The sequence below is a fragment of the Euleptes europaea genome, chromosome 7 (assembly GCF_029931775.1).
Source record: "Euleptes europaea isolate rEulEur1 chromosome 7, rEulEur1.hap1, whole genome shotgun sequence".
Lineage (NCBI taxonomy): Eukaryota > Metazoa > Chordata > Lepidosauria > Squamata > Sphaerodactylidae > Euleptes > Euleptes europaea.
This window is the reverse complement of record NC_079318.1, coordinates 27,254,867-27,269,619: the sequence shown is the minus strand read 5'-3', so window position 1 is coordinate 27,269,619 and position 14,753 is coordinate 27,254,867. Positions and strand designations below refer to the sequence as shown.

The following is a 14,753-nucleotide window of genomic DNA, read 5'->3' as shown; positions in this document are numbered from 1 at the left end:
CTGGCACTGAATTTAGATATGCTTACCCCAAAAAAAGTCTTCACCCCCAAAAAATTGATGTAAAAGAGGGTGAAGAGCAAATAAGATATCCTGTATGTGGGTTTCATTGAATATAGCACATTTATTCACAAACAATTATAAAATAAATATGGAACACAATTAATGAAAGCCTCATGGTTGGTCCCAGCTTCAACTTTCCTGGTTTGGTAGGATAGCAAAGTTAAATATGCTAGTTATGCCAAAATTGTTGATCCTATTTGAAAATATTCCAATCTCAATCTCAGCAAGTGTGCTGCATAGTTGGCAGGTGATATTGTCCAAGTTCATCTGGTTGAATAAGAAAGCTTGAGGTTCAGTGTGTGTGTGTGTGTGTGTGTGTGTGTGTGTGTGTGTAATGCCGTCAAGTTGCAGCCAACTTATGGCAAGCCCAGCAAGGGGCTTTCAAGGTAAGTGAGAAGCAAAGGTGGTTTGCCATTGCCTTCCTCTGCAGAGTCTTCCTGGGTGGTCTCCCTTCCAAAACTGACCCTACTTAGCATCCAAGGTCAGATGAGTTTGGGCTATACCATGCCACCTTCCTTCCCAGACAGAAGTATATGATAACCCAATACACCACCAGGCATCAAAATTAAAGATAACCTTTAATCGTTTCATTTTTGGGGGTTTTCCAGACAAGAGACATATAGAGGTGGTTTGCCATTGCCTGCCTCTGCACCGCAACCCTGGAATTCCTTGGTGGTCTCCCATCCAAATACCTAACCAGGGCTGACACTGCTTAGTTTCTGAGATCTGACAAGATTGGGCTAGCCTGGGCTATCCAGGTCAGTTAGGCAGAGTTTAATAAATGTCATGCCAGGGGCCACCTGCAAACATCCACCCTGGGGCATTTTACAGAAGGCTGCTAAACCAACAAATGCTGTCTGTGGTATCAATTGGAACAGAACAGTTCCAAAACCGTACATGATCATTTATCATTATATTTCAAGTTGCCTAAAATATGCAAGCGAAAATCCACAGCCTATGTGGTGCATACAAGCAAACTGTTTGGTCTCTGGGACGTTAGAAGGACTAGGCTTAAGAAATCCTTAACTCCTCTGATTTCACTTTTGTATACAATTATGCAATTTATGCTGAGGAAAGCTCTTACATTACAGAGTTTACCGATCTTAAGCATGAGGGGCAATGTTAAACCTATTTGGAATTACAAGAGAAAATCCCATCACTGGTTTGGTTCCAATATTTTCAGTTACATAGATATATATATCTGAAAAGGTTAGAAACCAGCAAATGAGCACTTTTTTTGAAAGTTTTGGAGGAGGTATTATATACCAACCAGTATGGTGTAGTGGTTAGAGTGTTGGACTAGGATCTGGGAGACCCAGGTTCAAATCTGCACTCTGCCATGGGATCTTGCTGGTTAACGTTGGGCCAGTCACAGATAGGGGTGTGATTTCCGGAATTCCTGAGCCGAAAATATACATGGAAATTGACGTTTCAGGTCATTATCATGATTTTCTGGAACAGTTACACAAATCTGGGATTCTTAGGCATTATGAAAAACACAGACACCCCAAAAATATGTGCAGTTGTTCATGTTCAGGTGTTTACCAGCACCAGCAGCAGGTATTTTGTTTTTCTCTACATCTCTGAATTTTCCAGGCAGTGGCCCAGGGAAGGTGGTTCCTAGCCAGGCTCAGGGCCCAGCAGAGCCGTGGTTCTGGCTCTCTCCTTCTTCCCTCCTTCCTTTGTGGGGATGGGACCCTTTTTTCCTTTGCATGTTAAGATGGCTGGGGGCACATTGTTCAGGTACCCTTAATCCAATTTGCTAGAAACCTGCGGGTGGGGGGGTATCTTTAGTGGACAGGCAGCACTAGCTCCCCTGCAATCTTGATGTCGTTTGGTAGAAAAACAGCCACTCCAGCTCCCCTGAAAAAAGTCCCCAGTAGGGAATAATCCAGAGCTGCCATTCTGGCTTGCTCCTTCTCCTTCCCCCTCCTTCGTGGGAGTGGGGTCCCTTTCCAGGGCCATTTTTGCCTCTCTGTCTGCGGCTCTCCAAGGACCCTTGTTCAAGGTCCGTAGAATTGGACCCCTTGGTCCAATTTGCTTGAAACTAGGGTGTCTCTAGATGGGAAGAAGGCTGTGTCCTGTGCAAATGAAGTGCCGTTATCTTTAAAAATACATGCTCCAGATCCTCAAATTTGTTCCCCATTGAAAATAATGGTCCTGAAAATCCAGAACCTAAACAAAACACATGGATTTGAAAACCAAACCAGCCATGATCTGAAATTATAATGAATATTTTCTTGGTGCGTACTCCTAGTCACAGACGCTCAACCTAACCTACTTCACAGGGCTGTTGTGAGGATAAAATGGAGGAGCGGAGAATGATGTAAGCCATTTTGGGTACCCATTGGGGAGAAAGGAGAGATGAATGGAAAAAGAAAAGTTCGAATTTTCACACCTACAGTCAGAAATCTGAAACTCTAAAAGCAGGTATGGCACAGTGAAGTAATTTCCATAAAATAAAGATATTTCACTTACATTGGAATAAAAACTGCCACAGAATCTTTCTTAAATCATACTATTAAACTAAAGGACTTTATATCCAGTCTAAAGGTAAAATACTGAAAGAAACAACAGAATGACTACCTCTTCCTGGAAGAGATTCTGCCGATTCTTCAGAGCTCTTAGTCGGTTCTGCTTCTCTTCATGTTCTAAATGTTCATCAGGTGGATGGAAGTAACCAATCAAATCCTGGAGACTAAGGCTGACCGACTCAATGGGTAAGTCAACGATGGAAGACTTTGCTTTCTTGCTGAGAGCATCAAGGCCCCTAAAATGATTTAAACAATAACTCCATAAGTTTGCTATACGGTTTTAGTGTAGTTTTTGACGCCATTGCTGCAGTGGCTCAAACTAATTTAGGTCATTCACCTCAACTTCATTAACAAACATGTGGTGCGTTTGATCTCTGATAGACAATCTGTACTAGTGATAGTTCTGGAGAAATTCACGGATTCAGTCTAAGAATGAAAATTATTCATAGCCGCTTCCCCGCATCTTTGAACCATCTTTCCTAAAACCTATGCAACGGTTGTGCGGGCACCACCACCCCTTCACCGTGTAAGTGCCAGACAACCCCACCACCACCTTGCTGTGCAAGGGTTGAGCAAAGGCTGGCCAATCATTCCCTCTCCCTCACTGTGAGACTGCCATGCGACCCTGCTTCTCTCTTGCTGCACAAGTACTGTTCAAGGGCAGGGGGTGCTGCCTCCCCTTCACTGTGCAAGGGCTAGGGGGCAGCCCTTCGGCCCTGGGCTGGCGTAGCCCTGGTGTGGAGTGGAGGCCATCAGCCCCCTGAGAAATGTCATGGTGGACATAATAGCCAGCCTTGCCCCAACCAGCTGTTGCCAGATAGGAGGAAGAAAAGCCCTAGTAAGTGTATTAGTGTCCTCAAGGGCTTTGGTCCCCAAGCAGGCATTTGCGTTGTTGATAAAGAGGCCCTACTAGTAATTAATTACTCTGAACCATGGATCACAGTGAGTAAAATAACTTGAAAAAGTTACTGTAATTTGGAAGACAAACGTGCTGGAAATCTACTAAGAACCTACTCCTCTTTGTAGGCGCATCTATCTTGAGTGCTGCCTTCTTTTCCTTTGGGCCAAATGGGATGGTGTACTGGCCGGACAGGCTGGCGGGGCTGCTACTGCAGCACAGTGCAGAGGGAGCTGAGAGCGGGCATGGCAGGAAGCGGAGGAGGGTACAGAAGCCAAGGCTTCTGCAGCCTGGCGGCTGCACTGAAGAAGTAGGGTCAGCAGGGGTAATGCAAAATCCAAGAAACAGTCCAGAAATCAGGCCGGGGTCTCTTACTTATCACAGGCTAGGCAGCAAGGGTCATCAGTAATCAGTTCAAGGTCTGGGTCACAGGCAAGGTGGTATGCGTCGTCTTAAACAGTCCAAGGTTGTGGTCAGGCAAGATAGCAAACAAAGTGGAGCTTGGCTGAAACTGGAATTCAGTAAGTTGCTTCCACGCTGCGGCTGCTCTTTGCTGCTTCTTAAATCTGGCCAGCTATCAGAGTGAGGTTGGTCCTGTCATCACTCACTATCATCCTCAACAGCTGGGAGGCCCCTCCAACCCTGTAGCCTTGCCGAACGCCTTCTTTCACTCAGCAAAGCTCGGAGTTTCTGTATCCGGTAACTCATGGGGGAGAATTCTCCTTCTTCCAAGCCTCTGCCTGACTCTGAAAATTGGGCCTCTGAGGGAAATGGGAATTCCTCAGCCTGACTAGGCGTCGAAGCATCTGACGGCCCCTTTAATCCAGCAGCTGGTTCAGAAGGCTCATCAGCTGCATTCCCAGGAGAGACGGCCAACTGCTCCAGCTCTGCATCCGAGGCCTCGGACTCAGCTGCAGGGGGGGCCATGACAGATGGTGTCCTTATGGCCACCACAAGAAGGCTGCTGCCATTTTAAAGTCATTTTAAAATGTCACAAAAGCACAGCACCCTTCCCCCTCACCCAGGCACCTTATCAAGTGCTGAAATGGCTGCACTACCCCCCCCCTCACACACACACCTATTTCAGCACTTGAAAAAACCTGAGGGGGAACAAGAGCACCATGCTGTGGGCCTGATCAGTATCTGGCCCTCACAGCATTTTCAATAACTTTAAAATGGCAGCAGTGTTCTTGTGGTGGCCATGGGGGCCCCATCATGTCTACTTTGGCCCTTAGCGTACACACCTTTCTCACAGTTTATTGCTGTTTTTCTAATTCAGAATATGCATGTCTGTAACAACAACAAGAGTTTTGACTAAAATGGGAGAACCATGAATGACTGCGATAAATGATGCAAGAGTGACTCAGCACAGGGCCTCCCTTATGCCAGGACTGATGCAACATTTCCTTGTCATGTCCTTTAGGCTCCTTCTTCTCCTTCATGATCAAATTGCACCAGCATGGTCTAGTGGTTAAGAGTGGTTGACTCTAATCTGAAGAACCGGTTTTGATTCCCCCCTCCTACACATGAGCTAATCTGGTTAACCAGGTTGGTTTCCCCACTCCTCCACATTAAGCCTGCTGGGTGACCTTGGGCTAGTCACAGTTCTCTCAGAACTCTCAGCCCCACCTACCTCACAAGGTACTGTTGTAAGGATATGAAGAGAAGGAAGTTGTAAGCCAGTTTCAGTCTCCTTAAAGGTAGAGAAAACCGGGGTATAAAAACCAACTCTTCTTCCTCTTTTCCCTTTTCAGTGCTAATGGTTGTTCATATTGCATCTCTACCAAGGTTAATGATAACCATAATCAGTTTTCAGCCAGCAACCAATTTACCTTATGAACCTATTGAAAAGGAAGACAGTACTACGAATTACTCGAGCTGTACGTGACTCTTCATGCTGAGATCTGGACAATGTTAGACCATCGTCCATATGGCCTTCGTGGTGCATGATAGCCTGCAATGAAAAAACAAACAACAGTAATGACAAAGAAAGAAGATTTGGCTCCAACTACTGAAGCCCACATTTTTAAAATTATTAAACAACGTCTCTTAGATATGGAGCTTCAAAAGATGCACCCAATCCAACCTTATGTTTGCTCTTCAGCAATGTTGGGTCTTATGAATAAAATTGACAGTATCCCCCACTACTTTTACAATCTGGATATCCCTATCCTCCGTAGAGCATTCTCTCTTGCTAGTGTCAATGCCTTTCCATCAAGGATGCTGTATGGAAGGTACCACCAAATCCCAATACAGGAACGGATCTGTCCGTGTGGTTCCAACTCTCTGGATACAATTGAACACATACTGTTTGACTGTTCTCTATACAAAACATCCCGTGGGAAATGGTTAAAAACTTGGCTTTATTCAAAACATCACCTGTCTAATAAAGTAAAATGTCAATTTTTATTGAATGATTCAGTACCTGAGATCACTGAGGGTATTGCTAATTTTCTAGTGGATGTGATGAAAGTGCAAAAACTTACAAGTTCTGATATTTGATTATATTGTTCTTTGTTTTATTTCACTGATTTTATGTTTTATGATCCCTTTTTGTAACAATTGTAATAATTTTTATGCCAATAAAGGTCTATGAATGAATGAATGAATGAATGAATGACAAAGAAGAAAATGATATCAATATTTAGTGTTCAAAGAGCTTCAAGTTCACACACATTGGGTTGATTCATATGTAACATAAAAACATGGTTTAATTAAACAAACTATAGTTAATTCATTATGTGAATGTGTATCATCACACTAACTGTGCCTCAAGCCAGGATCTGAAGATGGGTAATTAAGCACAGTTAGTCTTAGTTACGGTTTTACATTAGTACAAATGCTATATCCTAAATTGATTTGCTTCCTGCTGATGCTCCACAGCCACTCTAACTACAGAGTTGCCTAGCAAAAGCCCAAGAGTCTAGGCATTGCCCTCATTCAGGACTAGAAGACTAAGCAGTCCCAAAAGTCTCAATGATACAAACAAGAATTTTTTAGGGTGCAAAATTTGTCCCTCGTTTGTAGGCCTGGAGGCGGGGTGTTGTCACAGTCACTCGTCTCTATATCTCTCTTTCCAAAATCTCCCAGTGATACTTTAGAGGCCCTGGGTCACTAATTAACTGCTGCAGTTAAATAGCTGAGAATGAATTCATTAAAACTGAATCCTGAGAAGACAGAGGCAATACTATACCCGAGGTCCTGAAGGACACTGTGGTCCCCACTTTTAGTGGGGTGCAGCTGAGACTTGCTGACTCAGTTAAGAGCCCAGGGGTTAAACTGGACCCAGCATTGCTGCTGGAGAAGTAAGTTAATGCAGCTAAGTAATATATGTTGCTGTATGCATTATCTCACTGTCACTGCATTACATTTCTACTTTTGTAATACCATTTTCTGCGTTATTTAATATGTTACATTTAACATGCTTCATTTCAGATCTCTGCTTGTTTCAGATTCCTGCAGACCTAGTCCTATGACATTGCTTATTAGATGTCTCATACTACTGCATTGACTTATATTGTGCAATCCACTTTGAGTCTCGGTGAGAAAGGCAGACTATAAATAACATAAATGAATAAACAACCATGAAGTTCCAAGATGCATGCACTGAATGCACTGATGGTTTCTTTCCATTTTCACAAGAAATAAAGGGATCACAGTGTATAAAGCAAATGCAGAAAGACAATACACTCTGAAAAATTCACAATTCATGGCCAGTTAGTATGCATAAATTATTCTTCACAGTGGCAATGGCATAATGTATACAATGGTTTTTTTAATATGTATATAAAAAGTAGAAAAGGAATCCGGATATTTTCCTGTTTCAACTGTCTTCTTCAGCTTGAGCCACTTAATGATACATTATATGACAAGAATGTGTATCTCAAACTTGAATGCTCTAATTGTGAAACCAGAGCTCTGCCATTCATTAGTTCCTAAAATTTTAAATGTAGGCAGGAGCATGAATTTAACCAACAGGCTCACATAGCCCGTGCTGGCTGGAACACTCTCTAATTTGGTATTCACATGCACTGATGGTGTCCTTCCATTTCAATCATACCTAGATATGTTTAGTATAATATAACTGTATATAGTATCTTACTTTACGCTGTACAGATCCCATTCTCGCAGACTTTGCATCCACTGATTGGTATGTAAGCCACAAACCAGTGTCAGCGTGCTGTATGAAGCAGACTGAATCCCCATATTTTATCTCAGGTACTCCCATTCCATCTACTTCTTTTCTTATTCCCACATCCAGCTTTTCCTAAAAACAGAAAACATAAATAACATTAACTCATACATGTGTTTATGAAGAGTGAAAAATTCTTCCTTAGCGCAAAATATTACACATGCTTAAATACCATTACAATCAATAACCCTTTTAAATATGCAGTTAAAGGCTCATTTGGTTCAATTAGATATGCTTACTCTAGATATGCTTCTCCAGAACACAGCCGACCTCTTTATAAAAAAGCAAAATTCTCCAAATATTCATAAATTTCATCCCTAATCTTTACATGCTCAACCAAAACTACACTTATTATTACTATACTCAATCTGTGTCTGAAGTCTATAATTTCACCATATAAATCTTCAGGTACATGTACTTCTAGTTCCTATTTTGCACTTATTATGCTATCTAAATGGCATGGGTACCATTTTTATTTTGCAGTCCTTTGAAGAATTTACTTAAATAACTTGTATAGAGTCCTGTTGTTTCCCCCCTGCACAAACACAGAGCATTGAAATCTACAAAAAAACATAAGCAGAGGTGGCTCTTCCTCCATATTCCCTTTCCCTTAACAGCCCCCTATGGGCCTAGAAAAGCCAGCGCTGGCAGCCAAGGAGCCGTGTGGGAAAAATACAGTGAGACATGGGTGGGGACTGCAGTAAGGAGAGGCAATCAGGCAAAATTGCCCCTCCTCTCCCTTTTGTGGAATAAAAGCTTGATGTACTTCCTCTGCCAACAGATGATGGAGGTGATTTTGCCTGATCACTGCTCCTTACTCCTGTTCTTCTTACAATTTTGCCCACGAGGCCACCTTCCCCCCTCCCAAGCATTAACTTTTCAGGGGATTTAGTTGGTAGGTATGAGATGGCAGAGAAAGATCTACCTCCACAAGAGCCTTCTTCTCATGGCTCACAGGATCCAACCCACTAGGAGGAGGAGAGCAGGGTTATCTTGAGCCTCTGGATGTTCCACCAACTGTGGACTTGATCACCCTTACAGTATTGTAATAAATAAGTTTTGTATTGGCAGCTTTTTCAGCTTAACAAGATTCTAATATTTTTGTAGCATGTTTCTAAGGTTGTCGTTCCATCAGATACAAAGCTAGCACACAAAATGTTTTGGGGCTAGTATATGTACTTCCTTAAGATTTAAATAAAGGATACAAACAGAAGAAAAAGCTCTGAAGAGAGGCTAGTCTTGTATTAAGATTGGCATTTTCAGCTTATTGAAGAATGTGGATATATAAGTGAAAAGTCTGAAAGAGAAGGGTAAAATCTTTTGCAAGAAAAAAAATGAAATCTAGAGTAACACATTTACTCCCAAGCACACCCTGCGATGTCAGGTTCCATCACCAAAAATAGATATTTGAATTAAAGAGACAAAGATGGTGAGGGGTCTGGAGACCAAGTCCTATGAGGAAAGGTTGAAGGAGCTGGGTATGTTTAGCCTGAAAAGGAGAAGACTGAGAGGGGATATGATAACCATGTTCAAGTACTTGAAGGGCTGTCATATAGAGGATGGCCCGAGTTGTTTTCTGTTGCCCCCGAAGGTCGGACCAGAACCAACAGGTTAAAATTCAATCAGAAGAGTTTCCGTCTAGACATTAGGAAGAATTTTCTAATGGTTAGAGCGGTTCCTCGGTGGAACAGGCTTCCTCGAGATGTGGTAAGGTAAACCTTCCCTGGAGGTTTTTAAGCAGAGGCTAGATGGCTATGATTCTATGAACTTAGGCAGTTCGTGAGAGGGAGGGCATTGTGGCCATCTTCTGGGCACTGCGGGTGTGTGGGGGAGGTAGTTGTGAATTTCCTGAGTTGTTTTCTGTTGCCCCCGAAGGTCGGACCAGAACCAACAGGTTAAAATTCAATCAGAAGAGTTTCCGTCTAGACATTAGGAAGAATTTTCTAATGGTTAGAGCGGTTCCTCGGTGGAACAGGCTTCCTCGAGATGTGGTAAGGTAAACCTTCCCTGGAGGTTTTTAAGCAGAGGCTAGATGGCTATGATTCTATGAACTTAGGCAGTTCATGAGAGGGAGGGCATCGTGGCCATCTTCTGGGCACTGTGGGTGTGTGGGGGAGGTAGTTGTGAATTTCCTGCATTATGCAGGGGGTTGGACTAGATGACCCTGGTGGTCCCTTCCAACTCTATGATTCTATGCATGTTTAGAGGTACTTGTCATATCACATATTTCTAAGCCCTGGCATAGAAACAGTTTAAAAAGCTGGGCCCAATATTCTTACTAAGCCATGCTGACGGGCTCTGGTTTAGTGAACAAACAAGAAACAAGAAGTTGGGTACTGGGATCCATGAAAGCAAGTGTTGCCCGTTTTGCCTATGTTTCTCCTCCCTAGCAGTCCTTTCCAATCCTGGGAACTTTTATTCTGAGTCATGGAGCCACATGGGTGACACATGTCAGGAGATTGCAGTGGGAAGAAGGAAGAGGACAGAGTCACTCTTTCTGTCTCTTTCATCAGTGACTTTTGGCTTGTGGGGTCTGGTCATGCTTCAGACAATCAGGAATGGCACCTTGCTAGGCTCTGTGAGGCCCCTACATCAAGTGTGGCAGGAGGATAGAACCCCTGATGGGGGAGTGACTTGTGGGCTACATGACCACCCTTAGCAGGCCAGATGCAGCCCTTGGCCATATGCTTAACACTCCTGAGCTACAGGCTTAGGGAAAATCCATGTTATTGTCTACACAGGTTATGTGTTCACCACTCTGAGTTGCAAGTTCTCCTCAGTTCCCATGCACGTGGTGCCCAATTCCAACAGAGACCACCGAACATGGGGAGAAGGAGCTTCAGCCTTTAAAACAGCATGAGGGAAGACTGAAGCCCCTGCATGCTATAGTGCTGATCTTAATCAGGCATGCGTGTCTAGAAACTTGAGAGAATGCACAACTGACTTAAAGACACAACCTGTGTCAACTGCAACAAAAGAATCATCCCTTACCCAGGGACCTCCAGCATCACAGCCTCTTCCTTGCATAGGACTGCTGGGAGGTTGGAGGCTGTGGGCCTCAGTTGAATCTGAAGATCAGAGCACACCAGGGTAGAAGAGGAGCTACTGTCGACATTATTTATTTTATCACTTGACTAAACACTGTCATTCAAATTAAAGCTATATTTATTTCTTACCTTGGAAGACCGAAAGCAAAAAGCTGTAGATTTCACATCAGCTTTCTCTTTGTCTGTTAGAAGAAGACTCTTGTCATCCATGAGGCTTAAATATTTCCCTGTAGTTATATGTCTTAATCGGAACGGCTGACCCCATCGAATGTGACTTCCACTCCACCTAATAAAAGTTAAAAGGTGCATTCTTAAGCAATGACATTTCATATTTGAATGTCAAATAATATGAAATGAAATGAAACCTACTTCCAACTGAATTAGGTCTAGCAGCAAGTACTATAATTGTTGAGATGTCACTTGAGAGTTTTATTTCTACAATGAATGGCACATTGGCATCCCATTCCAGTGACTTCTTGCAAGGAAAATACTTTTATCCATACCCGGGACAAAAACTATACACTGATTTCAATGGAGGTAGCAGATTCAAAGATGCACATTATTTTCTGAACACAAATATGCTTGCTGCATTATTTCAGATATCGTTCCCAGATCACAAGAGCACAATGTGTCATCGGTACACATAGACAGCTCTGCATCAGAATGACTATGCTGTACAGTCCACCAGGGAATTTCTCATGTGCAAGAGGGACATAAATTCTACAGTGTCTTGGATATGCCTGCACATAAATGAAACAGTACCCACCAAAGTATCTGTGTAGACTCTACTAGTGTTTCATTTATGTGCAGGTGTATCCAAGACAATGACTGGTTCCATACCATTGTTCCAAAGCAGCAGAGGTTATTCCTAAATATCTAATTTTATGTTCAGTTGTCAATCAGTCAATATCTTCAAGAACAAAGGTCATTGCTATATGTACTATAAAGTTGGCTGGAAAGGCTCCCCTATTGGCTGGCATCATTATGGCATCACAAGTGAAGTTTTGGATACTCTCTGTCTCTCCTGTTGTCTCTTTGCAGCACACAATATTTGGCCTTAATACAGCAGGCCCTTCAGGATGAGAAGGATACAGACTTTAGCAGTTAGAAGATGGAAATTCTGAAGGAACTGTCTTTACTTTCCCATGCCTAGGTGTCCCAAAGAATGTGTAGAAGGCATGTGGTCCGGTGGGCAGTGGGATCTAGAGGACGGTCCAGGAGAGATCTACTGCTGTGAGGGAAAGATCCTATGGGGTTCAAACAGGGCTTCTACTATGCTCGTAAGAAGAAACAGAAGGAGACCAAAAACCAGTAGCAAAAATGTATGTTTCACATGAGAACCATTTTAGCATATGTTGATTAATATCAGTTAACTTGCAACAAACACGCCTAAGGGCAAAATGGGGGGAAGTGATACGTAAATCTGACTTCTCCCTCTTACCCTTATTTGTTGCAAGATAGCTGCTACTGATGTACTGTCAAAGCAAGGTTCTGTTGCCTGTAAAATAAAAACAAAAAAAGGAAAACATCCAGCTCAGCCTCAATAGTATTTGAAAAAATAGATGCGATACCATAATCATGTCAACCAACGCTGGAATGTTTTCATTCTCTCCAGTTCTAGCCAATTTTATAGCACATTTTCATGAAACACATAAAAGCTGTGGTGATTTTTCTTGTTCTTCTAGTTATTAGAACATGTGTGCAGGATTTTTCTCACTGCCATCTTTCTCTGCACATTAGTGGGGAACCATCATTTTTCACAAAAAGCTGAGCTTTCATGTGATGGGACTGCTCTAAAATAGAGAATGCGGTATGTAGGCATTCATCATGCCTTGTAACCGTTACATTAATTTAAAGGACATGTTGTTTTGAATCAAGTTTTCCCCTGAAGGACAGCTTTTTACAGGTTCAACTGCATTTGTAGTTCATTGCTTAGTAAATTCTAATCTTAAATTGTGGCAGGAACCATCCCAACCAAACTAGTTTTAGTGTAATCAGAACAGGCACCACAGCATATGCCCCACATGGGGCAGGGCTGCCTGTTTTGTGGAGTGTATAAAAGGACCTCCCAAACCAGAAAGAGGGCAGAATGAGACAGGAAGCCAATATAACAGGATCTCCTACACAGTACCTATAGAAGGGCAACTGTTTTCACAAACAAGGAGGATTGTGGGAAGAAGAACAGAGGTGTGATACTATAAAGAGACCTCTGGAAAAGTCACATTGAAGTCTGCTAACATATGAGCTCATCATGATAGACCCACCTTGTGAAGTAACTCAGTGGAAGACAGACTGTTGGACATCTGACTATTCAGAGCAAGGGGACAGTTGCACAAGGTGGGGTACCCAGTGAAGAGATTTCTCCCTTACATTGAGGCTGTGCCATCTGAGACCAACAGAGATGCCAGAGAGAAGATGAATGATGGCACCGATTATTAAATTTACTCTGACCATCTCAGGCTTGTCTTACTACAGCTCCCCAGATTAGCCTTGCTTCTTTGACCAGTTCTGAATCAGTCTTACTTCTTCTGCTCCACTATCCCCTTTAACAAACAACAATGGCTTACCGTATATACTCGCGTATAAGCCGAGTTTTTCAGCCCCAAAAAAGGGCTGAGAAAACCCAACTCGGCTTATACGCGGGTCGGTCGGTAGGTGGAGGGAGGGAGGGGGGAACTTACCGCTGCTGCCGCCTGCCCGCGCACCTTCTCTGCGCCCAGGAGGCCCCGCCGGCCGCTCCTGGCCCGCAGGGAAGGCGCGCGGGCAGGCGGCGGCGGTGGCGGTAAGTTCCCCCCCTCCCTCCACCTACCGACCGACCCGCCGCCGCCTGCCTGCGCGGCTTCTCTGCGGGCCAGGAGCGGCCCGTGGGGCCTCCTGGGCGCAGTGAAGGCTCGCGGGCAGGCGGCGGCGGGTCGGTCGGTGGGTGGAGGGAGGGAAGGGGGAACTTGCCGCCACCTGCCCGCGCGCCTTCCCTGCGGGCCAGGAGCAGTCCGCGGGGCCTCCTGGGCACAGGGAAGGCGCGCAGGCAGGTGGCGGCCCCCTCCCTGCGCCCAGGTGGCCCCGCGGCCAGCGGCCGGTAAGAAAAGGCTAGTATGAGTGGCTTGACTGTGTGGGACCCTGCCCCTGAATTCTAAACATGCTGGTAGCAAATTCTAAACATGCTGTGATGAAATAATGGCATTCTGCTCATGGTCAGAGGTACTGTCCCTTAATGGGAACTTTACATTCTAAAGCAGGGGCATGGCAAAAGGTGGGAGGGTTAGGGAACAGAGAGTGGGGTACGAGGCCAAGACCCACAGCGGCGCCTTCGCCAGCCAAAGCCGCGCCGCGCGCCTTGCTGCTGCTCCTGCTGGTTGCCGCCGCCTCAGAAGAGAAGGCACGCGGGCAGGCGGCGGCGGGCCGGTTGGTAGGTGGAGGGAGAGAGGGAGGGGGGAACTTGCCACCACCGCCTGCCCGCGCGCCTTCCCTGCGGGTCAGGAGCGGCCCGCGGGGCCTCCTGGGCGCAGAGAAGGCGCACGGGCAGGCGGCGGCCCCCTCCCTGCGCCCAGGAGGCCCCGCGGGCAGCGGGCAGTAAGGTAAGCCTACGGGGGGGGGGGGAAGGGCCTCCTTCCCCACCCTCAGCTTATACCCGGGTGCCTAATTTTTCCCCATTTTGGGGGTGAAATTAGGCACCTCGGCTTATACTCGGGTCGGCTTATACCCGAGTGTATATGGTATTCTTCAATTAACTCCTGGCAACTTCACCTCCCAACTTCCTGGAGACCAGGAAACATGGTTTAAACTAAGAATTCATAAATTGCGACCCACCAAGTCCAATATCCAGAGAGGTGGTGAAACCAGGATGTTTATTGATCCTGTGGTTGTCTGCCATACATAGCTGGTGGGATGCACTGGCAGGCCACCGACACTCTCTAGATTTCCTAGAAAATCAGCTGTGTGGTTTGGTATCAACAGCAACACATTCAGAGAAAGTTTTTCTTAGTAAACAACTCAATGCCCAACTGACATTCGTTCATATTTTT

General features: G+C 44.7%; 1 protein-coding gene across 1 annotated transcript in view; it reads right to left on the bottom strand.

Moving 5' to 3' along the window:
• Positions 1-14,753, bottom strand: part of RYR2 (ryanodine receptor 2) — a 308,323-nt gene that overhangs the window by 217,969 nt on the left and 75,601 nt on the right. Inside the window, exons 12-15 of the mRNA XM_056853337.1 lie at positions 10,861-11,017; positions 7,595-7,759; positions 5,325-5,446; positions 2,647-2,830 (exon numbers count right to left, since the gene is read on the bottom strand). Of these exons, the coding sequence (XP_056709315.1) occupies positions 2,647-2,830; positions 5,325-5,446; positions 7,595-7,759; positions 10,861-11,017 (628 nt within the window). The remainder of the gene's footprint in view (positions 1-2,646; positions 2,831-5,324; positions 5,447-7,594; positions 7,760-10,860; positions 11,018-14,753) is intronic.